Source organism: Chiloscyllium punctatum, chromosome 10, assembly GCF_047496795.1.
Source record: "Chiloscyllium punctatum isolate Juve2018m chromosome 10, sChiPun1.3, whole genome shotgun sequence".
Classification (NCBI taxonomy): domain Eukaryota; kingdom Metazoa; phylum Chordata; class Chondrichthyes; order Orectolobiformes; family Hemiscylliidae; genus Chiloscyllium; species Chiloscyllium punctatum.
In genome coordinates, this window is record NC_092748.1 from 49,795,999 (window position 1) to 49,820,137 (window position 24,139).

The 24,139-nt window shown below is 39.5% G+C and overlaps 1 protein-coding gene across 1 annotated transcript in view; it reads right to left on the minus strand.

The window, feature by feature from the left end:
• Window positions 1–7,032: 7,032 nt before the first annotated feature.
• Window positions 7,033–24,139, minus strand: part of itga4 (integrin alpha 4) — a 170,470-nt gene continuing 153,363 nt past the window's right edge. Inside the window, exons 27-28 of the mRNA XM_072579090.1 lie at window positions 13,132–13,251; window positions 7,033–7,947 (exon numbers count right to left, since the gene is read on the minus strand). Of these exons, the coding sequence (XP_072435191.1) occupies window positions 7,792–7,947; window positions 13,132–13,251 (276 nt within the window). The 3' untranslated portion in view covers window positions 7,033–7,791. The remainder of the gene's footprint in view (window positions 7,948–13,131; window positions 13,252–24,139) is intronic.

The following is a 24,139-nucleotide window of genomic DNA, read 5'->3' on the forward strand; positions in this document are numbered from 1 at the left end:
TGCAGAAAACAAAATGCCTTGCTGCATCCAACACTGCAGAAATAACAATGGAAATACAAAATGCCTTAGTCTTCTGTACACAAATTTTCTTGCAATACAGGCTAATATTCTATATTTGCCTTCCAAATTGATTTCTACATCTGCATGCTGGCTTTCAGTGACTTAGAATAAGAACACCTAGATCCCTTTGGATGTCAACACTTTCCAATCTTTCACCATTTAAGAAGTATTCTGCACTGTTATTTCTTCTATCAAAGTGATTTATCTATATCATATTCCAAATGCCATGCTGTTGCCTGCTTGCTTAGCTTGTCTAAAGCCCCTTGAATCCTCTCTCATACTCCTCACAGGTCTCATTCTTACCTGGTTCTGTATCGTCTGCAAAATGAAATGAGTAATAACCAGGACCCACATTTCCAAATCATTGACTGGAAATTGTGAAAAACTAGGGCACAAGCACTGGCCCTTGTGATTGGCCACCAGTTGCAGCCTACCAACCTGAGAACAACTCACTTATTTCGACTCTCTGCCTGCTAATTGTCAATTACTGCTATTATGGTCAAAACTGACGGCAATACTGACAAGTCAAATCCCAGAGAGAGGGGCTGTTATGGCACAGTGGTAGTGTCCCCACCTCTGGATCAGGAGGTCAGGGTTCAAGTTCCACATGGTCCAGAGGTGTGTCACAACATCTCTGAGTAGGTTGACTAAAAATTATCCCAGATCTTGATAGATAAGGTTAATTTTTGTGCTGTGTTACCAAGGCGGTTAGTCACTGGATATATTCACACAAGGCTGCAAATGCTAAGTTTAGTGCAGAAAAGAGAAAATAAAGCTACTTAAATATGGGAATTCAGACATAAACAGCAAATCAAAAGTTTCAACTTTTTTCCCAGTAATCCCTTTTACAAATACATAATCCCAAAGAAATATCATTCCAATTTGCCCTCTTTAATTTCTTACTTAAATGTCTCTTTCTAGTTTTCTTCTGACTGCTGAAACAACCTTAACTCCTTTATAATTCTGATGACCTGAATCTCCCTTCCATTCTGACAAATTGGAACCTTTACACAAATGCACACAGCTTGGAGATTTCACAAACTAAATCCTTCTGCTATGGTTACAACTGTTCTCCTGGACTGAAAACTTGATTCTTCTGCTAGAAAGAAACTGTTCTCTTAAACTGAATTCCTAATTTAGATTAGATTAGATTACTTACAGTGTGGAAACAGGCCCTTCGGCACAACAAGTCCACACCGCCCCGCCGAAGCGCAACCCACCCATACCCCTACATCTACCCCTTACCTAACGCTACGGACAATCTAGCATGGCCAATTCACCTGCCCTGCACATCTTTGGACTGTGGGAGGAAACCGGTGCACCCAGAGGAAACCCACACAGACACGGGGAGAATGTGCAAACTCCACACAGTAAGTCGCCTGATGCGGGAATTGAACCCGGGTCTCTGGCGCTGTGAGGCAGCAGTGCTAACCACTTCTTCTAATTCTTCTCAACTGATTTTATAACAAAATGCTGATCCCTTGCCTGTTCATAAATTCATGGCAACTCATTCTACTTGACTGTTGGAAATCAATTATTTTTGAAATATCTGGCAATCACATCATTTATAATAGGTTCTAGTATTTTCCCTACTATTTAATTAGACAAACAGGTCTGTAGGCTTTGTTTACTCTCTTCTTTTCTTAAACAGTTATGTTTGCAACCAAACAATTTGCAGGTACCATTGCATAATTAATAGAGTTGCAGAAGATGATCACCAGTGTATTCACTATTTCTGTACCCATTTCTTCCAACATTCTTGGATGAAGATCATTGGTTCCAGTGATTTGGCAACTTTGAGTCTCATTAAATTTCTCACTACATTTTTTTAATAATACGAATTTATTTCAATTCTGCACTCTCACCAAACCCTGGGATCTTATTTATTTCTGGGAGACGTCTTAGCCAAATCATCCCAGTCCCTGAATAATATGGGCAATGAGTCAGTTCAGAAAATGTTGCCAGAATGGAAAAATTAGATTCTCAAATTTGAAAAAGATATACCTGATTTTCTACCTCAGGTTTTAATAGAGACACAAGAATCTGACTAGTGAATAATGAAGTGCTTATATGCATGCATTAATCCTATTCCTAGCTATTCTCACCTCATTTATATGCAATTTCCTATTCTCCCATGTGTTAGAGAGAAACAGGGAAAACTGACATAAAAGTCAAGACATACCTGGCAATTTCAGTTAACCAATTGCTCCTCTGGACCTCCATCTTGGGGCTAATATTCCATCACGCCTTTAGGCACAATCCATGGGCAGCAAGTGCTTGTAACCTCTAGGTTGGTATCGGACAATGCACAGGCCTCACTGCATAATCAGGTCACAAATCTGAATCATTTATGATAAACTCTATCATTTCAGGACCACACTTTGGAGATCACTGACACCTTTCATTGCAAGGCTGCTAACAGACCTCTTCATGTACAGGCACAGAAACCCATCTCATGCATTGGAACAGAATGAATCAGAGCTGTTAGCTTGATTGCTCAGTGCTCAAGAATTTTGTACCTACTGGATTTTCACAGCATCTCTAACTTGCCTGATTGTGCTTTTCCATCCCATTCAGAAATTACAGTTTCATTGTTTTTCTGTCTTACCTTGAACAGAGACACAAAGCTAGGCAGCCGGTCATGTATGTCTACAGTATCAGCAATGTTCTCCCTAATTCTTCTGGTGCCTGTTCAGAACCTGGAGTCATCGGAGGATCGTATTGCATACAAAATCATATAGTAATTTTTTGCAGTTTATAAGCTATTATATTATTTATATTATTTTACAGTTATAGGCATTGTAAGGGTGAATTTAGCCATTCATTTCCTCTGAGACCAAATGAGGTTCAAGTTTCTTTCTATAAATGTTTATTCATGCACGCATGGGAGATGTACACTTCAAGAAAATGTTATACAGTTCAAATCCTTATGATTTATAGATAACAAGCTTCCAATCATCTATTCCTGAAAATAAGAGTTTCCAGTGAAGTAAGTAAAAATGTATTCACTAGTGTCTATCCAACCCTGGTCACATGATTCACATTCCACGTTAATACACATGACTATACAATCCAACCATATCATTACCTGTTTAGTATTGGCAGTACACATTCTACATATACTACATAACCAAAAGTGGACACTCATTTGTTAGCAGTTTTGCTCCAATCTTTATTTGCTACCCAATGATTGCATACTGCATTTTGGTTGACATGTTGTCCAGATGAAATGTGCAACTTACGTCACATCAAGTAGTCTAAGTGATCTACTTCTAATCTCTTTCTGGGTTTATGGTTAATCAAGTTTATGAGGCTAAATCCATGACGTAATTTGGCACAATCCATAGGCAGCAGGTGCTTGTAACCTCTATGTTTGGAGATTGATATCAGACAATGCACAGGCCTCACTGCATAATCAGGTCACAAATCTGAATCACTTATTATACAGTTCATTATTTCAGGACCACACTTTGGAGATCACTGACACCTTTCATTGCAAGGCTGCTAACTTGATGCCGAAAATGTTGCACAAATGTCCAGAATAATGGATATTTTTTGCTTCTTTTCAAGCATAGTCCACTAAATCATTGGATGTCTGAATGGAACCCATCTTGAGTTTTTGCATAATTGGACATTTGAAATCAGTGTATTCCTCAAAAATGTTGTGGCCATGCTTTCATCACTATTTGATACAAAAGTGGAATGCTTCACTATCAGTTGCACAATATTGTCTTATCCAAATTCATATCAGTTGTCTTGATTATTGCAGCCAGCTCAAATGCATTCCATTCTCATAATTCCTCTTCTGGAAATCTGCTTTCCAGATGGTCACATAGCTATTGAATAAATTGAAGGATTACAGCAGTGACCAAAGAGCAGCCAGAACCTTACCTTCACCACTCCAATAACCAAATTCACTTAAATACTGAGTACAGTATTCAGTTTATTGATCTTGGCATTTGCAAATTGTCTAGCTTTAGTTGTTGTCAAACATGTTTCTCTGCAAGAAGTAAAGACAAAGAACTGCAAATGCTTGAAATCTGAAACAATAACAGAGTGTGCTGGAGAAACACAGCAGGTCTGGCAGCAGTATCTATTGAGAGAAAAGGATTTTCTTTTGAGTCCAGTGACCCTTTGTCTCAACAAATGCTGCTAGATCTGCTCTATTTTACCAGCACTCTGTTTTAGCTTCTTTGCAAGACTTTGCAAGGTGAACGAGTTCACCTAGAACATCATTCAGAAATGTCAATGTAATGCAATATTATAGCTTTGAGAGAATTTCAGACCATTTACTCACTTGTGTTCTGCAGTACTTGATCAAGACATTGTGGTTTTGCATTAGTACATTCGCTGCAAGATCTTGACAGCCACCTCACTTCATTCCGAGATTTAAATGGCACTGTATCAAGCTGTGACTTTGGAAAAATCTTCAAATTGTCCTTTCTTTACAGTTGATCTGCTGAACACTGTAAATACTGGTTTAAAAACATTTCAGTATCTTACCTAATTGCTGCGTGCATCCAAATAACATCTATTCCCAGATCATATCTGTGAGCAACACAATACTTTTCCAACAAATGTCTGATTTCATCTTCTCCATTTTTATTTCCAAGCATAACATCAGTGTTCACATAAAATTGTTTAACTGCTGTCACAATGGAGGTCTTTTGCAAGCTGTCATTTATAAAATTGTATCAAAGTCAGTCTTGTAAGCAAGTTCACAGTCTGGTTGAAACTTGATATACAAAATCATTTTTTTCGTACTGAAATGTCTGTAATTTTGTTCATTATCAATATGTGAAAAAACGATTCATACAATTCTTAAGGAATTGTCTCTGTATGGCAAAACCAATATACTCTACAAATTCTTGCTGCACCAGCTCTCAGTAATTGCTGCATATTTCACCACATGATCATCAATGTCTTCATGAAAAGCTTGGGTACATTGATCTTTATTGCAAGTATAACATTATCAATGACAATTTTCTTGACAATTCCTGGCAAGTGGAGGATTCTGCGATTCATGGGTTGTGCAGTGGGCAATATTCCATGGAGTTCTGGAGCAGGATGCCTTCAATAGCTTTTCAGGTGTGACCAATCACGGGGTATGCATTACTTTCACTTTGCTGGTCAGTCCTGCAGCTCCCTCGTAACCAGTCAGAGGATGAGTAATAAGTCAGTCAGTCAGTCAGTGAGCTGGTCTGTCCTTAGTCAGGGCTGAGCCACAGTCAGACCTGAGAGTTTATTCACTTGAAGTCAAGGAATGTTCTCGGGGGTCACTGTGTGGTGTACAGGTTCGGTAAGCCACTTGTGTGGTTTGGAGACAGCATGCTGGGATGAACAAATGACAATAATTATGAAGTGGGGGCGACTCAATATTCAAGGATGGGAGATGATGGAGTTTTGGAAGGCACATGTGACTGCATGGGTGTCACTGACAATTAGTGCTACCCTTACTTTCATGGGGGTGACAGTGCATCATGATGGTTGGTACAGTTATGCCTGGGCTCAAGGGAGCAAAGAGCGGAGAAGAAGATTTTAAAAAAAGAGTTAGCTGGGAATGTGCTGAAACTCAGATCCAATTGGATTGACAGGGAGTATAAGGAAGGAAGGAATATTAAGGTTTAGGTTTCACCATCACATCCTGAGTTGGGAAAGTAGGTAATTTTCTAAATGAGGGAGTGGGTTCTACTTGTGAATAACATGAACCCTTTTAAGGAGCAATTGCATTAATAAGGCATTTACATAGTAACAGTTAAGGACAGAGAATCAGAGAACATTAATCAGAGAATTGTATATGTGAACTGCTTAGTTTTAAATGAACTTAAGAATAAATCTAAATAAAATGGAGTATTTTACTTCAAACTTAGTGAGATGAATTAGGAGGAATAAGCATAATATAAAAGCAGTTCCAAATCGCAATGTTGCTCCTAATGAGTTTTGACTGATGCAAATGCAGGTTTGAACCAATTAGACAGTAAAGAGGAATGTACAGACTCAATATAATGGTCATTATTTTAATTAAACACTCAACCACTAAGCATGACAGCTGTTTGATTTTTTTACCTAGTGGATTTTGTAAAACAATTTGGTCAAAAACTGAAAAGAAGTTGTTTATTTTAGAAAAAAGGTTAAATCGCATCTGGGGTAAATGACTAGAGGGATGGGATTCTCCTTAAAGCAGAGTGTAAAGGAGAGATTTCATACAGTAGTGTAGAACAGGAAATCATCTGTTCCATCATGTCTATGCTGGCTGTTTCAAGAACAATCCAGTTAGTCCTGCTTCCCAGCTCTTTCCAAATCTCTACAATATTTTCTGTTTTATGTTCTTTTTCAATCCCCTCTTGAATATCTATCCACCACCCTATCAAGTAAGGCATTCCAAATCCTAATTATCAAATGAGTAAAACATTTTTCTTCATGTCTGCTTTCTTTGCCAATGACATTAATTTGTGCTTTCTTATTGATTATGGAAACTGTTTCTTTTTACTTACCCTAATCTCAGTTTTAAACACACCAACAAATCCTTTCCTCATCCACACTCAAAGAACCCAGAACCATCGACATAATCTTTCATTCCTGAACCCATTCCAGTTCTTCCGAAAGCCTGATACTACAACTTGGGATGATTGACTATTTTATGTAAATTTAGCATAGGTGCTTTTGTACTCCATGCCATTGTTTATGAAGCTTAATATCTTACATATTAACTGCTTTGATACCGTTTTACCATTTTTAACACACAAACACCCCCAAATATTTCTGCTCTTTCATACCCTTTAAAGATACCATTCAGCACCTTCTTTATTCATTTTTCTTTGTTAAACAGACCACTTCACATTTTACTGCATTGTATTTCAACTTCCATTTGTCCATTCTAACACTGTCAATGTTCTCTTGAAGACTTCTACTGTCTTCCTCACTATTTATTACCTGAAGCAAGGTTTGTACAGAATAAATCAGGAACATTGGTAACCGTAGAAAACAGATTTATAGCACTTTTTAAAAGAATCACAGAGCTGAGGGATTATCTTCTTAAAAAGCAAGCAGTTATGATACAGACCTTTAAGTGCCATGGAAGCAGAATTGACAAAAACTTTTCAAAATTAACTAGGAATGTGCTTAAATAACCAAGTTTGCAGAACCCAGATAAAATAAAAGACCAGTAACTGGATAACTTTCAAAGAGCCAGCATTTCAAGTCTCATTCTGCACTGCATAATAAAGAAAAACATTTCAAGAACACCATCTCTCAGTTTGTTTCTTCATATATTAAAAACTAGTTCCATATTCAGAGTGAGGAGAAAATCTTCGTAGATGCAGCAATCTCAAATAATGAACATAATAATTTGTTCATTTTTATCAGTGGGAAGATGTAAAATTCTGCCTACTAGGAAATTTCACTTTTTTTGGTTTTTAGTTGGGACAACGTAGTTATCGATAAACTAGAGTTGTTTGTTTTAAATTCAAGGTTAGATTGAAATACACCTCATAGAAGTAATACTGTCTTGATCAATACAGTGGAAAATATCTGTTCAAAGAGAAGCAACTTAAAATTGTTGCATGCACAAAGTAGCACATGTTTAGACTCTACAAGTTATAATATAGAATACATCTTCATGAATTCCTGCACAATCATCAATGGTACAATTTTCAGATGTCTTCACTGAAATATACATAAGTACCCATTTCCAGTTTTTAAGTAATGTCTATGCTGTTTCATTTGCATTCCTCATGTTTTTCTTAATCTTGATTTACATGCAAGTGTTTCATCTATTAAATTGTCATCATTTTCCTCTTGACTTATTGGCATCCAAATTTCTTCCAGATTTGTTTTTCTCATTTCATTATTTAGTTTGGTTTTCAAAGATCTTTTAAAGAATCCACACTAAAGGGGGTGGGGAAGAGAAGGGAAAAAAATTACAAAACTATAAATGAAAGTCTTTCCTCTTGATATTTGTAACAGTGGTCACAAATTTCGCACATAACAATATGATCATTTATTGTCATTTGTACTCTGCAACAACACAGTCAAATGCAGTGAAATGAAATTGACACTGGCTGAAAAAGCAGTCGTGATCAAAGTAGAAAACGAAAAGCATTGTTATTAACCACAGAATTTTCTGGGCACAAATTGACCTTAGTAGTCATCTATGTAGCCACAGGACCACATAAGCACCCAGATGATCTTCATTTTAGATTCTTATATGGGACTTTGGCATCACTTGCAAAGCTAGCACTTTATCTCCATCCCTAATTGCACTGGAACCGATTGGGTCCCTTGGCCATTTCAAATGACTGCTATGAGCGAATCACATTGCTGAGAGTCTGGGGTCATGTGTAGGCCAGGCCAGTTAAGGACAGCTGCTTTCCTCACCTAAGGTGAGCCAAGTGGGTTTTTATGATCAGAATCTTTTTGAGTTAAAATTTCAATATCTGCCATGGTATGATTCAAACTCATCTCTAGAATGGATTCAAATCCAAAGAATGGATCTCTGGATTATGAGTGCAGTGACATTACCACTCTGCCATCATCTCTTCAAAGAATGAGCAGACAAGCAAGAATGGCATTGGCAAGACTAGTTTATACTAAAAATTAGTGACACTGGACAAAACATGATTTAGGTCTCCTACACCTCATGGATAAAGTAAAATAATTAAAACTATTTATGAAGTAATAACATAAAAAAAACCATATGCATGAATGTAAGTGCACGTATAAATACTGATTTGTTTTTCTGGAGTGGAGATCCACCTTTACCCAACTCAAATAAACAGGACAACTGAACAAGTGAAATCCACCGACTGACAAACCTATTCCAAATCCTGCTGTTCAGAAACTTTTTGAATTGGCATTCTGATCAGGCAGATTATTCACCATCCAAAAGCTGATGATGTCTTTTTGTAAATATTGAATGCAATTTGGCATCTGGTACCATCATCATTGGGTCCAGACTGCAGTTTTAACTGTGCCATAAGTGTAGAAATCTCTGTCTGGTTATGGCCCATCAGAGAATGACTGACACCAAAAGAGGTCATTGACAATAATTTTACAGAATAGGAATAAAACAGAAATTCAGAAAGAACAGATACCCAATGAACACAGTCCGCAGATTTCTCAGCATCAAACCCAGACAAGCAGACAAAACACGTCCAGAAACCCTAGCCACTCTCCCCTACATCAAAGGCATCTCGGAAATGACTGCCAGACTACTCAGATCCCTCGGTATCATGGTAGCCCACAAACTCACCAACACACTAAAACAGCAGCTAATGAACTTGAAAGACCCTATGCAGACAACAAGCAAAATTAATGTTATATACTACATATCATGCAAGGACTGTAACAGAAACTACAATGGACAAACAGGCAGAAAACTAGCCACTAGTATACATGAACATCAACTAGGCTCAAAACGAGATGAACCTCTTTCACTAGTATCCTTTCATAGAAATGAGGAAGGACACCAATATAGAGTCACAGAGATGTACAGCATGGAAACAGATCCTTTGGACCAACCCTTCCATCCCGACCCAATCAAGTCCCACCTGCCCGCACCCGGACCATTTCCCTCCAAACCCTTCCTATTCATATACCCATCCAAGTGCCTCTTAAATGTTGCCCCACCAGCCTCCACCACTTCCTCTGGCAGCTCATTCCATACACGCACCACCCTCTGCGTGAAAAAGTTGCCCCTAGGTCTCTTTTTTATATGTTTCCCCTTTCACCCTAAACCTATGCCCTCTAGTTCTGGACTCCCCAACCCTAGGGAAAAGACTTTGCCTATTTATCCTATCTATGCCCCTCATAATATTGTAGACCTCAATAAGGTCACCCCTCAGCCTCCGATGCTCCAGGGAAAACAGCCCCAGCCTGTTCAGCTTCTCTCGATAGCTCAAATCCTCCAACCCTGGCAACATCCTTGTAAATCTGTTCTGAACCCTTTCAAGTTTCACAGCATCTTTCCAATAGGAAAGAGACCAGAATTGCATGCAATATTCCAACAGTGGTCTAACCAATGTCCTGTACAGCCACAACACGACCTCCCATCTCCTGTACTCAGTACACTGACCAATAAAGGAAAGCATACCAAACGCCCTCTTCACTGTCCTATCTACCTGCAACTCCACTTTCAAGGAGCTATGAACCTGCACTCTAAGGTCTCTTTGTTCAGCAACGCTCCCTAGAGCCTTACCATTAAGTGTATAAGTCCTGCTAAAATGCACCACCTCACATTTATCTGAATTAAACTTCATTTGCCACTTCTCAGCCCATTGGCCCATCTGGTCAAGATCCTTTGCTGTCCACTACACCTCCAATTTTGGTGTCATCTGCAAATGTACTAACTGTAGTAGTGGACCTAGCACCGATCCTTGTGGCACTCCACTGGTCACAGGCCTCCAGTCTGAAAAACAACCCTCCACCACCACCCTCTGTCTTCTGCCTTTGAGACAGTTCTGTATCCAAATGGCTAGTTCTCCCTGTATTCCGTGAGATCTAACCTTGCCAATCAGTCTCCCACGGGGAACCTTGTTGAATGCCTTACTGTGAAGTCCATATAGATCACATCCACCGCTCTGCCCTCACCAATCCTTTTTGTTACTTCTTCAAAAAACTCAATCAAATTTGTGAAACATGATTTCCCACGCACAAAGCCATGTTGACTATCCCTAATCAGTCCTTGCCTTTCCAAATACATATACATTCTGTCCCTCAGGATTCCCTCCAACAACTTGCCCACCACCGACGTCAGGCTCACTGGTCTATAGTTCCCTGGCTTGTCCTTACCACCCTTCTTAAACAGTGACACTATGTTAGCCAACCTCCAGTCTTCCGGCACCTCAGCTGTGACTATCGATGATACAAATATCTCAGCAAGAGGCCCAGCAATTACTTCTCTAGCTTCCATAGAGTTCTAGGGTAAATCTGATCAGGTCCTGGGGATTTATCCACCTTTACCCGTTTCAAGACATCCAGCAATTCCTCCTCTGTAATCTAGACATTTTGCAAGATGTCACCATCTATTTCCCTATAGTCTATATCTTCCATATCTTTGTCCACAGTAAATATTGATGCAAAGTACTCATTTAGTATCTCCCCCATTTTCTGCAGCTCCACACAAAGGCCGCCTTGCTGATCTTTGAGGGGCCCTATTCTCTCCCTAGTTACCCTTTTGTCCTTAGTGTATTTGTAAAAACTCTTTGGATTCTCCTTAATTCTATTTGCCAAAGCTATCTCATGTCCCCTTTTTGCCCTCCTGATTTCCCTCTTAAGTATACTTCTACTTCCTTTATACTCTTGTAAGGATTCACTGGATCTATCCTGTCTATAACTTACATATGCTTCCTTCTTTTTCTTAACCAAACCCTCAATATCTTTAGTCATCCAGCATTCCCTATACCTACCAGCCTTTCCTTTCACCCTGACAGGAATATACTTTCTCTGGATTCTCGTTATCTCATGTCTGAAGACTCCCCATTTTCCAGCCGTCCTTTTACCTGCGAACATCTGCCCCAATCAGCTTTCGAAAATTTTTGCCTAATACTGTCAAAATTGGCCTTTCTCCAATTTAGAACTTCAACTTTTAGATCTGGTCTATCCTTTTCCATCATTATTTTAAAACGAATAGAATTATGGTTGCTGGCCCCAAAGTGCTCCCCCACTGACACCTCAGTCACCTCCCCTGCCTTATTTCCCAAGAGTAGGTTAAGTTTTGCACTTTCTCTAGTAGGAACATCAACTTACTGAATCAGAAAATTGCTTTGTACACACTTAACAAATTCCTCTCCATCTAAACCTTTAACACTATGGCAGTCCCAGTCTATGTTTGGAAAGTTAAAATCCCCTACCATAACCACCCTATTATTCTTACAGATAGCTGAGATCTCCTTACAAGTTTGTTTCTCAATTTTCCTCTGACTATTAGGGGGTCTATAATACAATCCTAATAAGGTGATCATCCCTTTCTTATTTTTCAGTTCCCATCCAAATAACTTCCCTGGACATATTTACAGGAATATCCTCCCCCAGCAGAGCTGTAATGCTATCATTTGATTGGGACAACACATCCATCCTAGGGTAAGCCAAATAGAGACACGCATGAGAATTCCTAGAAGCATGGCATTCTAACCGGAATTCTATCAATAAACACATCGAGTTAGACCCCATCTACCACCCCTGAGAGAAAGAATAGGAAATGACATCACTACAGGAAATGATATCACCACAGGAAATTATGTCAGAAACCCAAACGTCTCAATAGAAAGCAGGAATTATCACCAACAGTGCTTCGTCCACAGGCCGACTGAAGATGTCACCTAGTAGGGTGACGAAAAGTCTGGAAATGAACCTTCCAGCTCAGTGAGCAAAACCTCCATCCAGACATGCAAATTATTGATATTCTTTGTTTCATAATTTGACAAATTGACAATATGAAGGAATCAAAATATACAACTGCATTTCACCAATATTCCTTAAACAATATATTTCTACTGCTTAGTGTGTACTTTGACATGGGAAATACCTGTGCATTTCATATCAGAAAAATAGGATATGCAGTTTTAAATCTTTAAACAGAAAGTTTCAGCATTTCAGGCAGCATCCATGAAGAGATAAACAGTTAATGTTTCAGGTCACTGACGTTTTATGAGAAATTGGTATAAATAGAGCAGGTTTTAAGCAAATATAGAAGCTGGGAAAGGTGGAAGGAGAATTTAAAAGGTCTGTGATCCCTTCCATTATGAACAGAAGGTAGGAGAGGTTAAATGACAGAACAGATGATGATGCAAGGCAAAAGAAGGATAAGTAATAAGGCATGTGAGGAAATAAAAGAGGAGAATAGGAAGAGCAGAGTAATTACAACAGCTGATGTTCGAATAGAATGTGAGGAGTGGTTATTAACTGAAGTTGGTGAACTCGATAGAGTCCAAAATATTATGAATTACATAAATTAGATGTAAATTATTTTTCCTTGAGTTTGCATTCTAGAATGTTGGAAAAGTGGAGGCAGCCAAAGACAAAGAATACAATCAATTGTATTTGATTGGAGAACTGAATTAATATAAGTCTTACCTTACAAAACATAAAAATACATGTAGCCAATATCAAAATCCCCAATAACAAACTCAGTCCAAAAGTCAATACTGCTACTTTAAATTTTGGTTTAGTATTATAAATTGCTTCCATTATAACCTAGAAAAAAGATGAGAGGTGAGTTAGTGAGTAGAAAGAGAGTCATTAAAGCTGCAAAATTAACCAGAAAGTGGAAATAGAATAATAAATCACAAGTACTTGTATTTATGTAGACACTTTAAAATAGTAAAACATTTCAAGGTATTTCCCAGGAACAGGCTCACAAGACATTCTTATTTGTATTTTATCTTTATTGAACTCCTGTAAGATGCATGCCTGCAATGAGTGCTCAGTGGAAGAGGTCACATGAGTACAGTTTTTTGCACCGATAATGTATTTTCCGGTATTCTATAATCTCACTACTAGTCACTGAAGTCAGCTGATCCACCATCCTGCACACTTGGACTGTTACAGCATTTCAAATATTGCGATGAGTGACAGTTCATGAATCAAGAATTCAGCAATTTAATAAAAGATTGTGAAATTCAGCACTACACATCACCATTACATTTTTCCCTAGTAAAATGGAAAGGCGGATGTAGCCATGAAAATTGCCAACGGAATCATGAAAAAAATGTGCAAATCCTAAATAGACTTGCACAAGGCAATCTGTATTATCAAGACAATCAGTTCCTGTGGAGAGTGAAGAGGTCTTCTCCCAGTTTCTTCCATCTTTGATACTGTGTGTCATCAGTGCCTCTCTAATTTGCTTAACTTGGTATTCATTACAGGTACAGCATTGGTTGATGCGGTCCTTGATTTCTTTCCTAATGTTTGGCCACTAGAGTATTGCTCATCTTCAGACTTGACTCAATTTATTAGTGGCCCATCTTTTCTCACAATTGCTTAAGGATAATGACTCTTTCTTCTCTACAACATGCCATCTTGGACCATCAATCCAACTCTGTACCCAATATGCTTGTGACATCACATGAACTTCCTTGATACTTTCAGGTCATTTTTTCATCAGAAATTCTTGCAACACTTGGTTGCATCTTGCTGGATAGATCACTTGTAGGCACTTGTCTGTTAGATTCAATCTTTCTACTTGTTGATGACTTCCAGATATTGAACTGTTGCTTCTTTTTAGTTCTGGAAGATTCCTCACGGTCATAGTATCCTCTTCTTTCATCACAGAGAGTCTTGTTCTCAACAGGATGTTGGTGACATACATCTGTTTCATGTGCTTACATGCCATATCCAGATGGTAAATCTTTGTAACCAAAGATAAGATTTATTTCAAGCACTTTGGAACAGATAGTAATGCATGTGAAAAATGTTTTGAAATTGCTTATAGTCACATCTGACTGCCATTTTGACCTTTTCAAGTAAGTACTTTTGAAAATGTTTATAAGCAAATTCAAAGGCGAGACATTCTTTCTTCATCTGAGTATGGTGTCATTTCTGTTTGCATCAACACACTAGAAATAATTACAACTGGTCTTCTTGCTGCAGTTGGTTTGTTACTCAATGCAGGACGACTGAAATCATTATATTTCAACACTAATGTTGTCATCATAAGTTGATCAATTTTAGCAGAACTGCTTCTTGTTCTGTGCTCCAATACCACTGGGACGACCTCAGCAGTAGCTCAACATAATGGTTCACACTCTGGCAAGAAACTGAGCAAGAATATTGCTAAATAGTTGATGCATCCAACAAACTGTAACACTGCAATGGATAGCTGTATCATTGCTACAACTCACGCTTTTTGAGGTCCAAGCAAAGACGATTTGTTGTCAGCATGTGACATATGTACTTGAATTCAGTCATCTTTTATGCCGATTTTTTAATTCGGTCTTAGGTTCACTGGCAATCGCTCTCTAGCAATCACACTAGGTTCTGATCATAGTCTGTTATGGCTTCTTCCCTGTGTCTCCAAATCCAAACAGCTTTTTGAACCATCTGTATCTCCCAAATAACATCCAAAATGTAGTTTAAAAGCTTCTGCTTTCATCATGTTCACTTGCCAGTAACCATCTTTCAAATTTTGTGCAGTCAAATCTCTGCAGAGAGTTATCTTGACTTTTTGGGTCTATGCAGACGCTCAGCTTTGTAGGTTGCTACACTGTTACCATGCTATTATGAAGATGTGGGTGTACCTTTAAAAAAGTTAAAACCTACTAGACATAGCACCAAGTGTTCTCGATAAAGCAACAATGTATGTAATACTGGGTCGAACAACTTGATTAGTTCATTGCCTGGAGACAAAAACAAATTCGAATTCAGCCAATCCATTTAAATTATACCATGAAAAATTACCAATTTCCAAATAAGTTTGAATTGTGTATATTGACAATCTTAAAAGCCAATGACACAATACGATGCTCTGGGATATAAGACCAAGGGGAAAATCGAGCAGTTGAGAGGAGAACTGCCAAGTCCTTGCATGTAGCAGACTGCTTAAAAAAAAATCTCTCTTAAAATTACCTTTTTGATCAGTAACCTGTAATGCAGAAATTCCTAACAAGGAGAAAAGACGACACAGGAAGATCCGAAGATGAGAACCTAAAGCTGCCTAGTTTTGACAAGTGTTGTTTTGTAAATCTTAACTGGGAGTTTTTTCAGACTAATATTTTGAAGGGAAGGTAAAACACAGGTTAGAGAAAAAAATTATAAATAGTGGTAAGTTAATTATTCTCGGTTATACTTTTTTTTTTTACTTTACATAGTTCTTGGCCATTCGAATTTTTACAGATTACTGCACGGGACAAATCTTTTCGGGTGTGTTGCTGGCTTTAAATTAAGCCGTAGAGTTTACCCCGTGTCGTAATGGTGCTGCTAATCCATTCTGCAGGTGTTGTCACTTTGCAATTTACCCACTTCTTTTCTAGCTCTTCCATCTTGTCTTTCAGGCTAGCCTTGAGGCCAGCTGGAATTTCCCTCAGCAGTTGATCAACTGTTCTTACGCTTTCACCTACATTGAGATGATTTTCTCTAGGAAGACATCCTAAACCTGAAAACACTATAGGATCTGTTCTGCAGTCAATGGCATTGAGTGTTGTGACACATTGCCCACTGCAACTGTTAGCCTTGTTCCAGCTGAGATAAGTGACTTTCTCTTGCTTTCCTCTTAACACAATATTGTGCTGTCATTTAGCCCTAACCTTACTTTCCAGAGCTCCATTTTTGAATCATTATGCCACATCAAGCCACATGCACAGGTCTGTGAAGTCCTGATGTACCAGTCTCTATCTGAAACTTAATATTGACTTGATGTTCTCCTTCTGAAGTCATTAGTCCACGGTCACAAACCAGTTATCACCTATCAACCTGACCGAGTTAAATTGATCTACGGTGTAGAGTGATTCACCAGACTCTTTAATTTTTGACAGAATCTTAGAATCACACAGTGGGCATAAGTAACTTCTCAGAAATGTTAGGGAAACAAGTGTCTAGTGAGAGGGAGCAATTGAAGGAAATCACTATTAGTAATAAAATTATGCTGAGGAAATGAATGGGGTTAAAGGTTAACAAATGAAGAGGCACCGATAATCTATGTCCCAGAGTGCTAAAGAAAGTGATCCTGAAAATATTGGAGATTTAAGTGGACTGCTTCTAAAATTCTGCGGAATTGTAAGCAGTACTTACAGATTGGAGGATGGCAACTGAAACCCCACGATTTAAAAAGGAAGGGATTGGAAAAAGCACAGAATTACAGACAAAATCTAACATCAGTAGTGGGGAAAAGCTAGACTCTAATCCCCACAAGGTGTGATAACAGATATCTGAAAAGCATTAACAGCACTGGACTAAATCTGCAAGGGTTTATGAAGGGATTCTGGGTAATCCAAGATGGAGGACAGGAAAAATTTCTGGCTGTAACAGCTGCTCCATTTTTGAGGTATTGTAAGTGTTGGAGGTGATTTCCTCAAATCCCAAGTGCAACAATTGCTGTTTTATATGCTGTTGCATTGTTTTGGAACACTGAAGAGAAAAAAGTCAAAATAACAGCAATTTTAAAAGGGAGAGGTACAGACAAAGGAAGCACATGGTGAGGTCATGCTGGAGAAGGGGAGATAGAGAGAGAAAGAAAGAAATTGACACCACAATGAACCTGCACAGTTACTGCCTTTGCTGTTTGAATTCATGTATTACTGGACATCGGAGAGTGTCTGGGAAAATTAGCAAACAGTGAAATTTAGAACTAATTGTGGAGGAACCTGTTTGGGCGAGGTCACAGCAGAGAAGCAGATAAGTAAATAGTTTTAAGTGTGGCCTACAGAAAGTCTGCAGTAGTGAATAGAGTGGGTTCTTCCTTGATTTTTTTTTTGAGATATGTCTCTTGATTAAACTTAAAAAATAAGCTATAACTATTAACTTAACCTGGAGCAGTGTTTTGTAGAGGAATAAGACGGTGTTATTTTCTGGGTCTGTAGATTGTGAAGGAGCAAAAATGGCCTTCAGTAGAGTGATATGCTCTTCTTGTCGGATGTAGGAGTTTAAGGAGAGTTTATGGATTACTGCGGATTATATCTGCAATAAATGCCATTGGATGTGAATCCTACCAGATTGAATGGATCAATTGGAGAAACAGTTAGAGGCAATGAGGAATTTGCAACAGTAAGGGGATGTGATGGATGGCAGTTATAGGAAGGGGGAAAAAATCACAGATACAGTCACATAGATGGGTTAACTCCAGGAAAGGTAAGAGAGGTAGGCAGGTAGTGCAGGAGTCTTCTGTGGCTATCCCTATTTCAAACAAGTATGCTGTTTTGGAAAATGTAGGGGGTGATGGATTCTCAGGGGAATGTAGCACGAACAGCCAAGTTTCTGGTATTGACATTGGCTCTAATGCAATGAGGGGTACATCGGGTTCCAAAAGATCGATTGTGTTAGGGGACTCTCCAGTCTGAGGTACAGACAGACACTTCTGTGGCCAGCAGCGAAAAATCAGAATGCTGTGTTGCTTCCCTGGCGCCAGGATCAAGGATGTCTCAGAGAGGGTGCAGAATGTTCTCAAGGGGGAGAGGGGCCAGCAAGAGGTCATTGACCATATTGGAACCAATGACATAGGAAGGGAAAAGGTTGAGATTCTGAAGGGAGATTACAGAGAGTTAGGCAGAAATTTAAAAAGGACGCTCTCGAGAGTAGTGATATCTGGATTACTCCCAGTGCTACAAGCTAGTGAGGGCAGGAATAGGAGGAAAGATCAGATGAATGCATGGCTGAGCAGCTGGTGTTTGAAAGAAGAGTTCACGTTTTTGTGTCATTTGGGGTAGAAGTGACATGTACAAGAAGAATAGATTGTATCTAAATTGGAAGGGGATTCATATACTAGCAGGGAGATTTGCTCAGGAGGATTTAAATTATTAAGGGGGGGGCATGGGACCCAGTGAGCTATTGAGGAAAGAGATCAATCTGAGACTGGTACAGTTGAGAAAAGAAGATAGTCAAACAGTCAACAGCAGGAACAAGGCAGTCAACTGGTAAATTAAACTGCATTTATTTCAATGCAAGAGGACTAACAGGGAGGGCAGATGAACTCAGGGCACGGTTAGGAACATGGGACTGGGATATCATAGCAATTACAGAAACATGGCTCAGGGATGGGCAGGACTGGCAGCTTAATGTTCCAGGATACAAATGCTACAGGAAAGATAGAAAGGGAGGCAAGAGAGGAGGGGGAGTGGCATTTTTGACAAGGGACAGCATTATCTCTGTACCGAGGGAGGATATTCCTGGAAATACATCCAGGGAAGGTATTTGGATAGAACTGAGAAATAAGAAAGGGATGATCGTCTTACTGGGATTGTATTATCGACCCCCTAATAGTCAGAGGGAAATTGAGAAACAAATTTATAAGGAGATTTCAGCTATCTGTAAGAATAATAGGGTGGTTATGGTAGGGGATTTTAACTTTCCAAACATAGGCTGGGACTGCCGTAGTGTTAAGGGTTTAAATGGAGAGGAATTTGTTAAGTATGTACGAGAAAATTGTCTGATTCAGTAGTGGATGTACCAACTAGAGAAGGTGCAAAACTTGACCTACTCTTGGGAAATAAGGCAGAGCAGGTGACTGAGGTATCAGTGGGGGAGCACTTTGGGGCCATAATTCTATTAGATTTAAAATAGTGATCGAAAAGGATAAACCAGATCTAAATGTTGAAGTTCTAAATTGGAGAAAGGCCAATTTTGACAGTATTAGTCAAGAACTTTCAAAAGCTGATTGGGGCAGATGTTCGCAGGTAAAGGGACAACTAGAAAATGAGAACCCTTCAGAAATGAGATAACGAGAATCCAGAGAAAGTATATTCCTGTTAGGGTGAAAGGAAAGGCTGGGAGGTGTAAGGAATGCTGGATGACGAAAGAAATTGAGGGTTTGGTTAAGAAAAAGAAGGAAGCATATGTCAGGTATAGACAGGATAGGTTGAGTGAATCCTTAGAAGAGTATAAAGGAAGTAGGAGTACACTTAAGAGGGAAATCAGGAGGGCAAAAACAGGACATGAGATAGCTTTGGCAAATAGAATTAAGGAGAATCCAAAGGGTTTTTACAAATATTTAAAGACAAAAGGGTAACTATTGAGAAAATAGGGCCCCTCAAAGATCAGCAAGGCGGCCTTTGTGTGGAGCTACAGAAAATGGGGGAGATACTAAACGAGTATTTTGTATCAGCATTTACTGTAGAAAAGGACATGGAAGATATAGAATGTAGGGAAATAGATGGTGACATCTTGAAAAATGTCCATATATCAGAGGAGGAAGTGTTGGATATCTTGGAACACAGGATCTGATCAAGTGTACCTTAGAACGCTGTGGGAAGATAGAGAAGTGATTGCTGGGTCTCTTGCTGAGATACTTGTATCATCGATAGTCACAGGTGAGATGCTGGAAGACTGGAGGTTGCCTAACATGGTGCCACAGTTGAAGAAAGATGGTAAGGACAAGCCAGGGAACTATAGACCAATGAGCCTGACTTCGGTGGTGAGCAAGTTGTAGGACGGAATCCTGAGGGACAGGATGTACATGTATTTGCAAAGGCAAGGACTGATTAGGAAGAGTCAACATGGTTTTATACGTGGGAAAGCATGTCTTACAAACTTGATTGAATTTTTTGAAGAAGTAACAAAGAGGATTGATGAGGGCAGAGCGGTAGATGTGATCTATATGGACTTCAGTAAGGCATTTGACAAGGTTCCCCATGGGAGACTAATTAGCAAGGTTAGATCTCACGGAATACAGGGAGAACTAGCCATTTGGATACAGAACTGGCTCAAAGGTAGAAGATAGAGGGTGGTAGTGGAGGGTTGTTTTTCAGTCTGGCGGCCTGTGACCAGTGGAGTGCCACAAGGATCGGTGCTGGGTCCACTACTTTTCATCATTTTTATAAATGATTTGGATGCGAGCATAAGAGGTATACTTAGTAATTTGCAGATGACACCAAAATTGGAGGTGTAGTGGACAGCAAAGAAGGTTACCTCAGATTATAACAGGACCTTGACCAGATGGGTCAATGGGCTGAGACATGGCAGATGGAATTTAATTCAGATAAATGCGAGGTGCTGCTTTTTGGGAAAGCAACCATCAGCAGCACTTATATACTTAATGCTAAAGTCCTAAGGATTGTTGCTAAACAAAGAGACCTTGGGGTGTAGGTTCATAGGTCCTTGAAAGTGGAGTTGCAAGTCGATAGGATAGGGAAGGTTGCATTTGGTATGCTTTCCTTTATCAGTCAGAGTATTGAGTACAGGATTTGGGGGGTCATGTTGCGGCTGTAAAGGACATTGGTTAGGCCACTGTTGCAATTCTGGTCTCCTTCCTATTGGAAAGATGTTGTGAAACTATGGAAGCAACTAAGCACTGAGGGAGTAGAAGCTCTTCCTGTTGATGTATCTCATTAGTTGCTCACCTACTACTACAACAGAGCCATGGGTGCAAGCAATGATGCTCGACACTTGTGGGAATCCAATGATGGAGATGAATCCCACAGTCCTTTGAGCTGGTGAGGCTTTAGCTATATCAAATTGAAGGAATGGAGTAAACCTCACAAACAGCACATCAGTGATGTTTGAATGTAATGACGCACTGCTGCTTGTGGGGCACACAGAGACACAATGCTAATCCCTGGAATGAGCCAGAGATTAAGTAACAGCGAATATTACAGTTACATGCAGGGCATGGTGCACAGTGCTGAGAGGGATGAGATCTTCTGCTATGACAGCAAAAAACACCTGCCTAGATAGATGCAGTATCCTGCAATTCTCCAATATATCCAGGTATCAGTATCACTAGCATAAAGGCAATGCCATAGGTGTATCCTCTAGTGCTTTCTTACCCTTCATTCCTTTCTTTGCCCTCTGCATGCAAATATCTGCCTCTGCTGCTTAGGATGTTGATCAAGTTCGCCACTTGACCCAAGATTTTATAACAATAGTTCCATTACCACCTATCTCTATACATCTGAAGACTGATGTGTGGCAATGGCTGAGTGCCCTTCTTAAACAAAATTTCTTTTATGGGTCCATTTAACTTCTTGATGCAGCCATGACTGTCATCCACTGTATTGTCAGCTCCTTGACCCTGGACAGTACCACATCCAGCGTGTAACCAGTGCCACTGCTGAAATTCCAAACTGGCTCTTAATAAACAAATTAACTCATTAATAGGATTCATCAGAATAATTTTCAAACCTGGAAGACTTCAAGGTGCCACCCTCCACAGCTGTCAGCAAATTTGTCAGAGACAGAAATGGGAAAACAAAACTCCCCACCTAAGCCCAACCCATCAGGATCTAAAAATTCTGCCCACAATCACTGTTTTAATATAGGCATTCATACGGGCCAGTTTGCATCCAGTAAAAGGCAAAATATTTTGTGCAACTCAAGGCTTTTAAGCAAGAAGCTCTGAAATGATTTAAGGTAACCTTTCCAGTTATGTGGCCCAAAAGAAATAGCTGTCAAAAATTAGTGGGCAAACAGAAAAGTGTAGTGCAATAACTAGCAAGTAACAAACCAGTAAGGTGCATAAAACCATCTACCTCATTTAGACAATGAATATGTTGCTGTGTGAAGTGGGTACAATATTGTCTGTTTTCTATTCTAGAATATCCTCCTTAGAGGACACTTGTATAGCATATTTGACAGTAACTACTATCCAGGGCTAATACTACATCTGTGGCATCTAAGAAGAGAGACAGATTAAATTGAAGACCTGCAGAAAGCTGACAATATACAGCTACAGAAGAATTCCACCAATAGGTAAACAGCTCACATATACATTCCAAAACAGTTCTTCATCAACATGCTACATTTTTACTACTGGTCTTTGCAGAGTCATAGAGTCACAGAGATGTACAGCATGGAAACAGATCCTTCGGTCCAACGCATCCATGCCGACCAGATATCCCAACCCAATCTAGTCCCACCTGCCAGCACCTGGCCCATATTCCTCCAAACCCTTCCTATTCATATACCCATCCAAATGCCTCTTAAATGTTGCAATTGTACCAGCCTCCACCACTTCCTCTGGCAGCTCATTCCATACATGTACCACCCTCTGCGTGAAAAAGTTGCTCCTTAGGTCTCTTTTATATCTTTCCCCTCTCACCCTAAACCTATGCCCTCTAGTTCTGGAAAAGACTTTATCTATTTATCCTATCCATGGCCCCTCATAATTTTGTAAACCTCTATAAGGTCACCCCTCAGCCTCCGACGCTCCAGGGAAAACAGCCCCAGCCTGTTCAGCCTCTCCCTGTAGCTCAGATCCTCCAACCCTGGCAACATCCTTGTAAATCTTTTCTGAATCCTTTCAAGTTTCATTGCATGTACTCATATCTGGATGAAAACATCAGTTTACAGCATACAGCTGAACATTTGAAACAGAAAGGCTTGAAACAGAAAATCATATTTAATGATATGTTCAGTCACTGCCTGCAGTATGAGCTGAAATAGAAGTACACTGCTATTGCTCCTTAAACAAATGTCTCAAAATGATAAAACCGTAAGATGTAGGAGCAGAAATAGGCCATTGAGCCCATCAGGGTCTGCTCCATCATTCAATGAGATCACAGCTGATCAGATAGCCCTCATGTCCTGTCTTGCTTTTTCCGCCATAACCCCTGATTCACTTACTGATTACAAAGCTACCACAGCCTAAATAGAGACCCTGCGTCTACAGCAGTCTGCTGTACAGATGCATTGGACAGGGTTGCAGGAGAGGGAGAGAAGAAATTCCTCATCTCTCACTGAAAGGAATGACCCATCATTCGGACATTACATCCTCAGGGCCCGGACTCTCCCAAATGGGAAACAAATCTTTCCACATCTGTGCTGTCATGTTGCCCCAAGAATCTGGTGACCTTATTGAAATGTGCATCTCATTCTGCTATATTTCAACGAATACAGATTCAATCTACTCAACCTCTCCTCAAAGCTGATAATCACCTTAGTGAACCTTCTCTGAATGTCCTCCAATGCCAATATATCTTTCCTTAAATAAGAGGTCCAAAATGGTTCACAGTATTTCAGGTGTGGCCTGACTAGTGCCTTCTATAGTTTCAGAAAAATTTTCCTACTTTTATATTTCATTTCCTTTGAAATAAAGGCCAACATTCCTTTTGCCTTTCCTATTGCCTACTGAATTTGGATACTGGCTTTTTGTGATTCATGGACAAGGACTCCTAAGTCTCTCTGTTCTGTAGCTTTCTGCAGTTGTTCTCCTTTTAAATAAAATTCAGCTCCTGCCAAATTGCATTATCTCACAATATATTACATTATAATCCATCTGTCAATTTTTTTTGCTTATTTGGTTGACCTGGAGAAAATGAGGACTGCAGATTATGGAGAGTCAGAGTCAAAAGAGATAGAGTCAGAGGCACTGGAAAAAGCACAGCAGGTCAGCAGCATCTGAGGAGCAGGAGAGTTGACATTTCAGGCATAAGCCCTTCATCAGGAATGTGGACGGGGAAGGGGGCTGGGAGATAAATAGGAGGGTGAGGCTGGGGCTTTT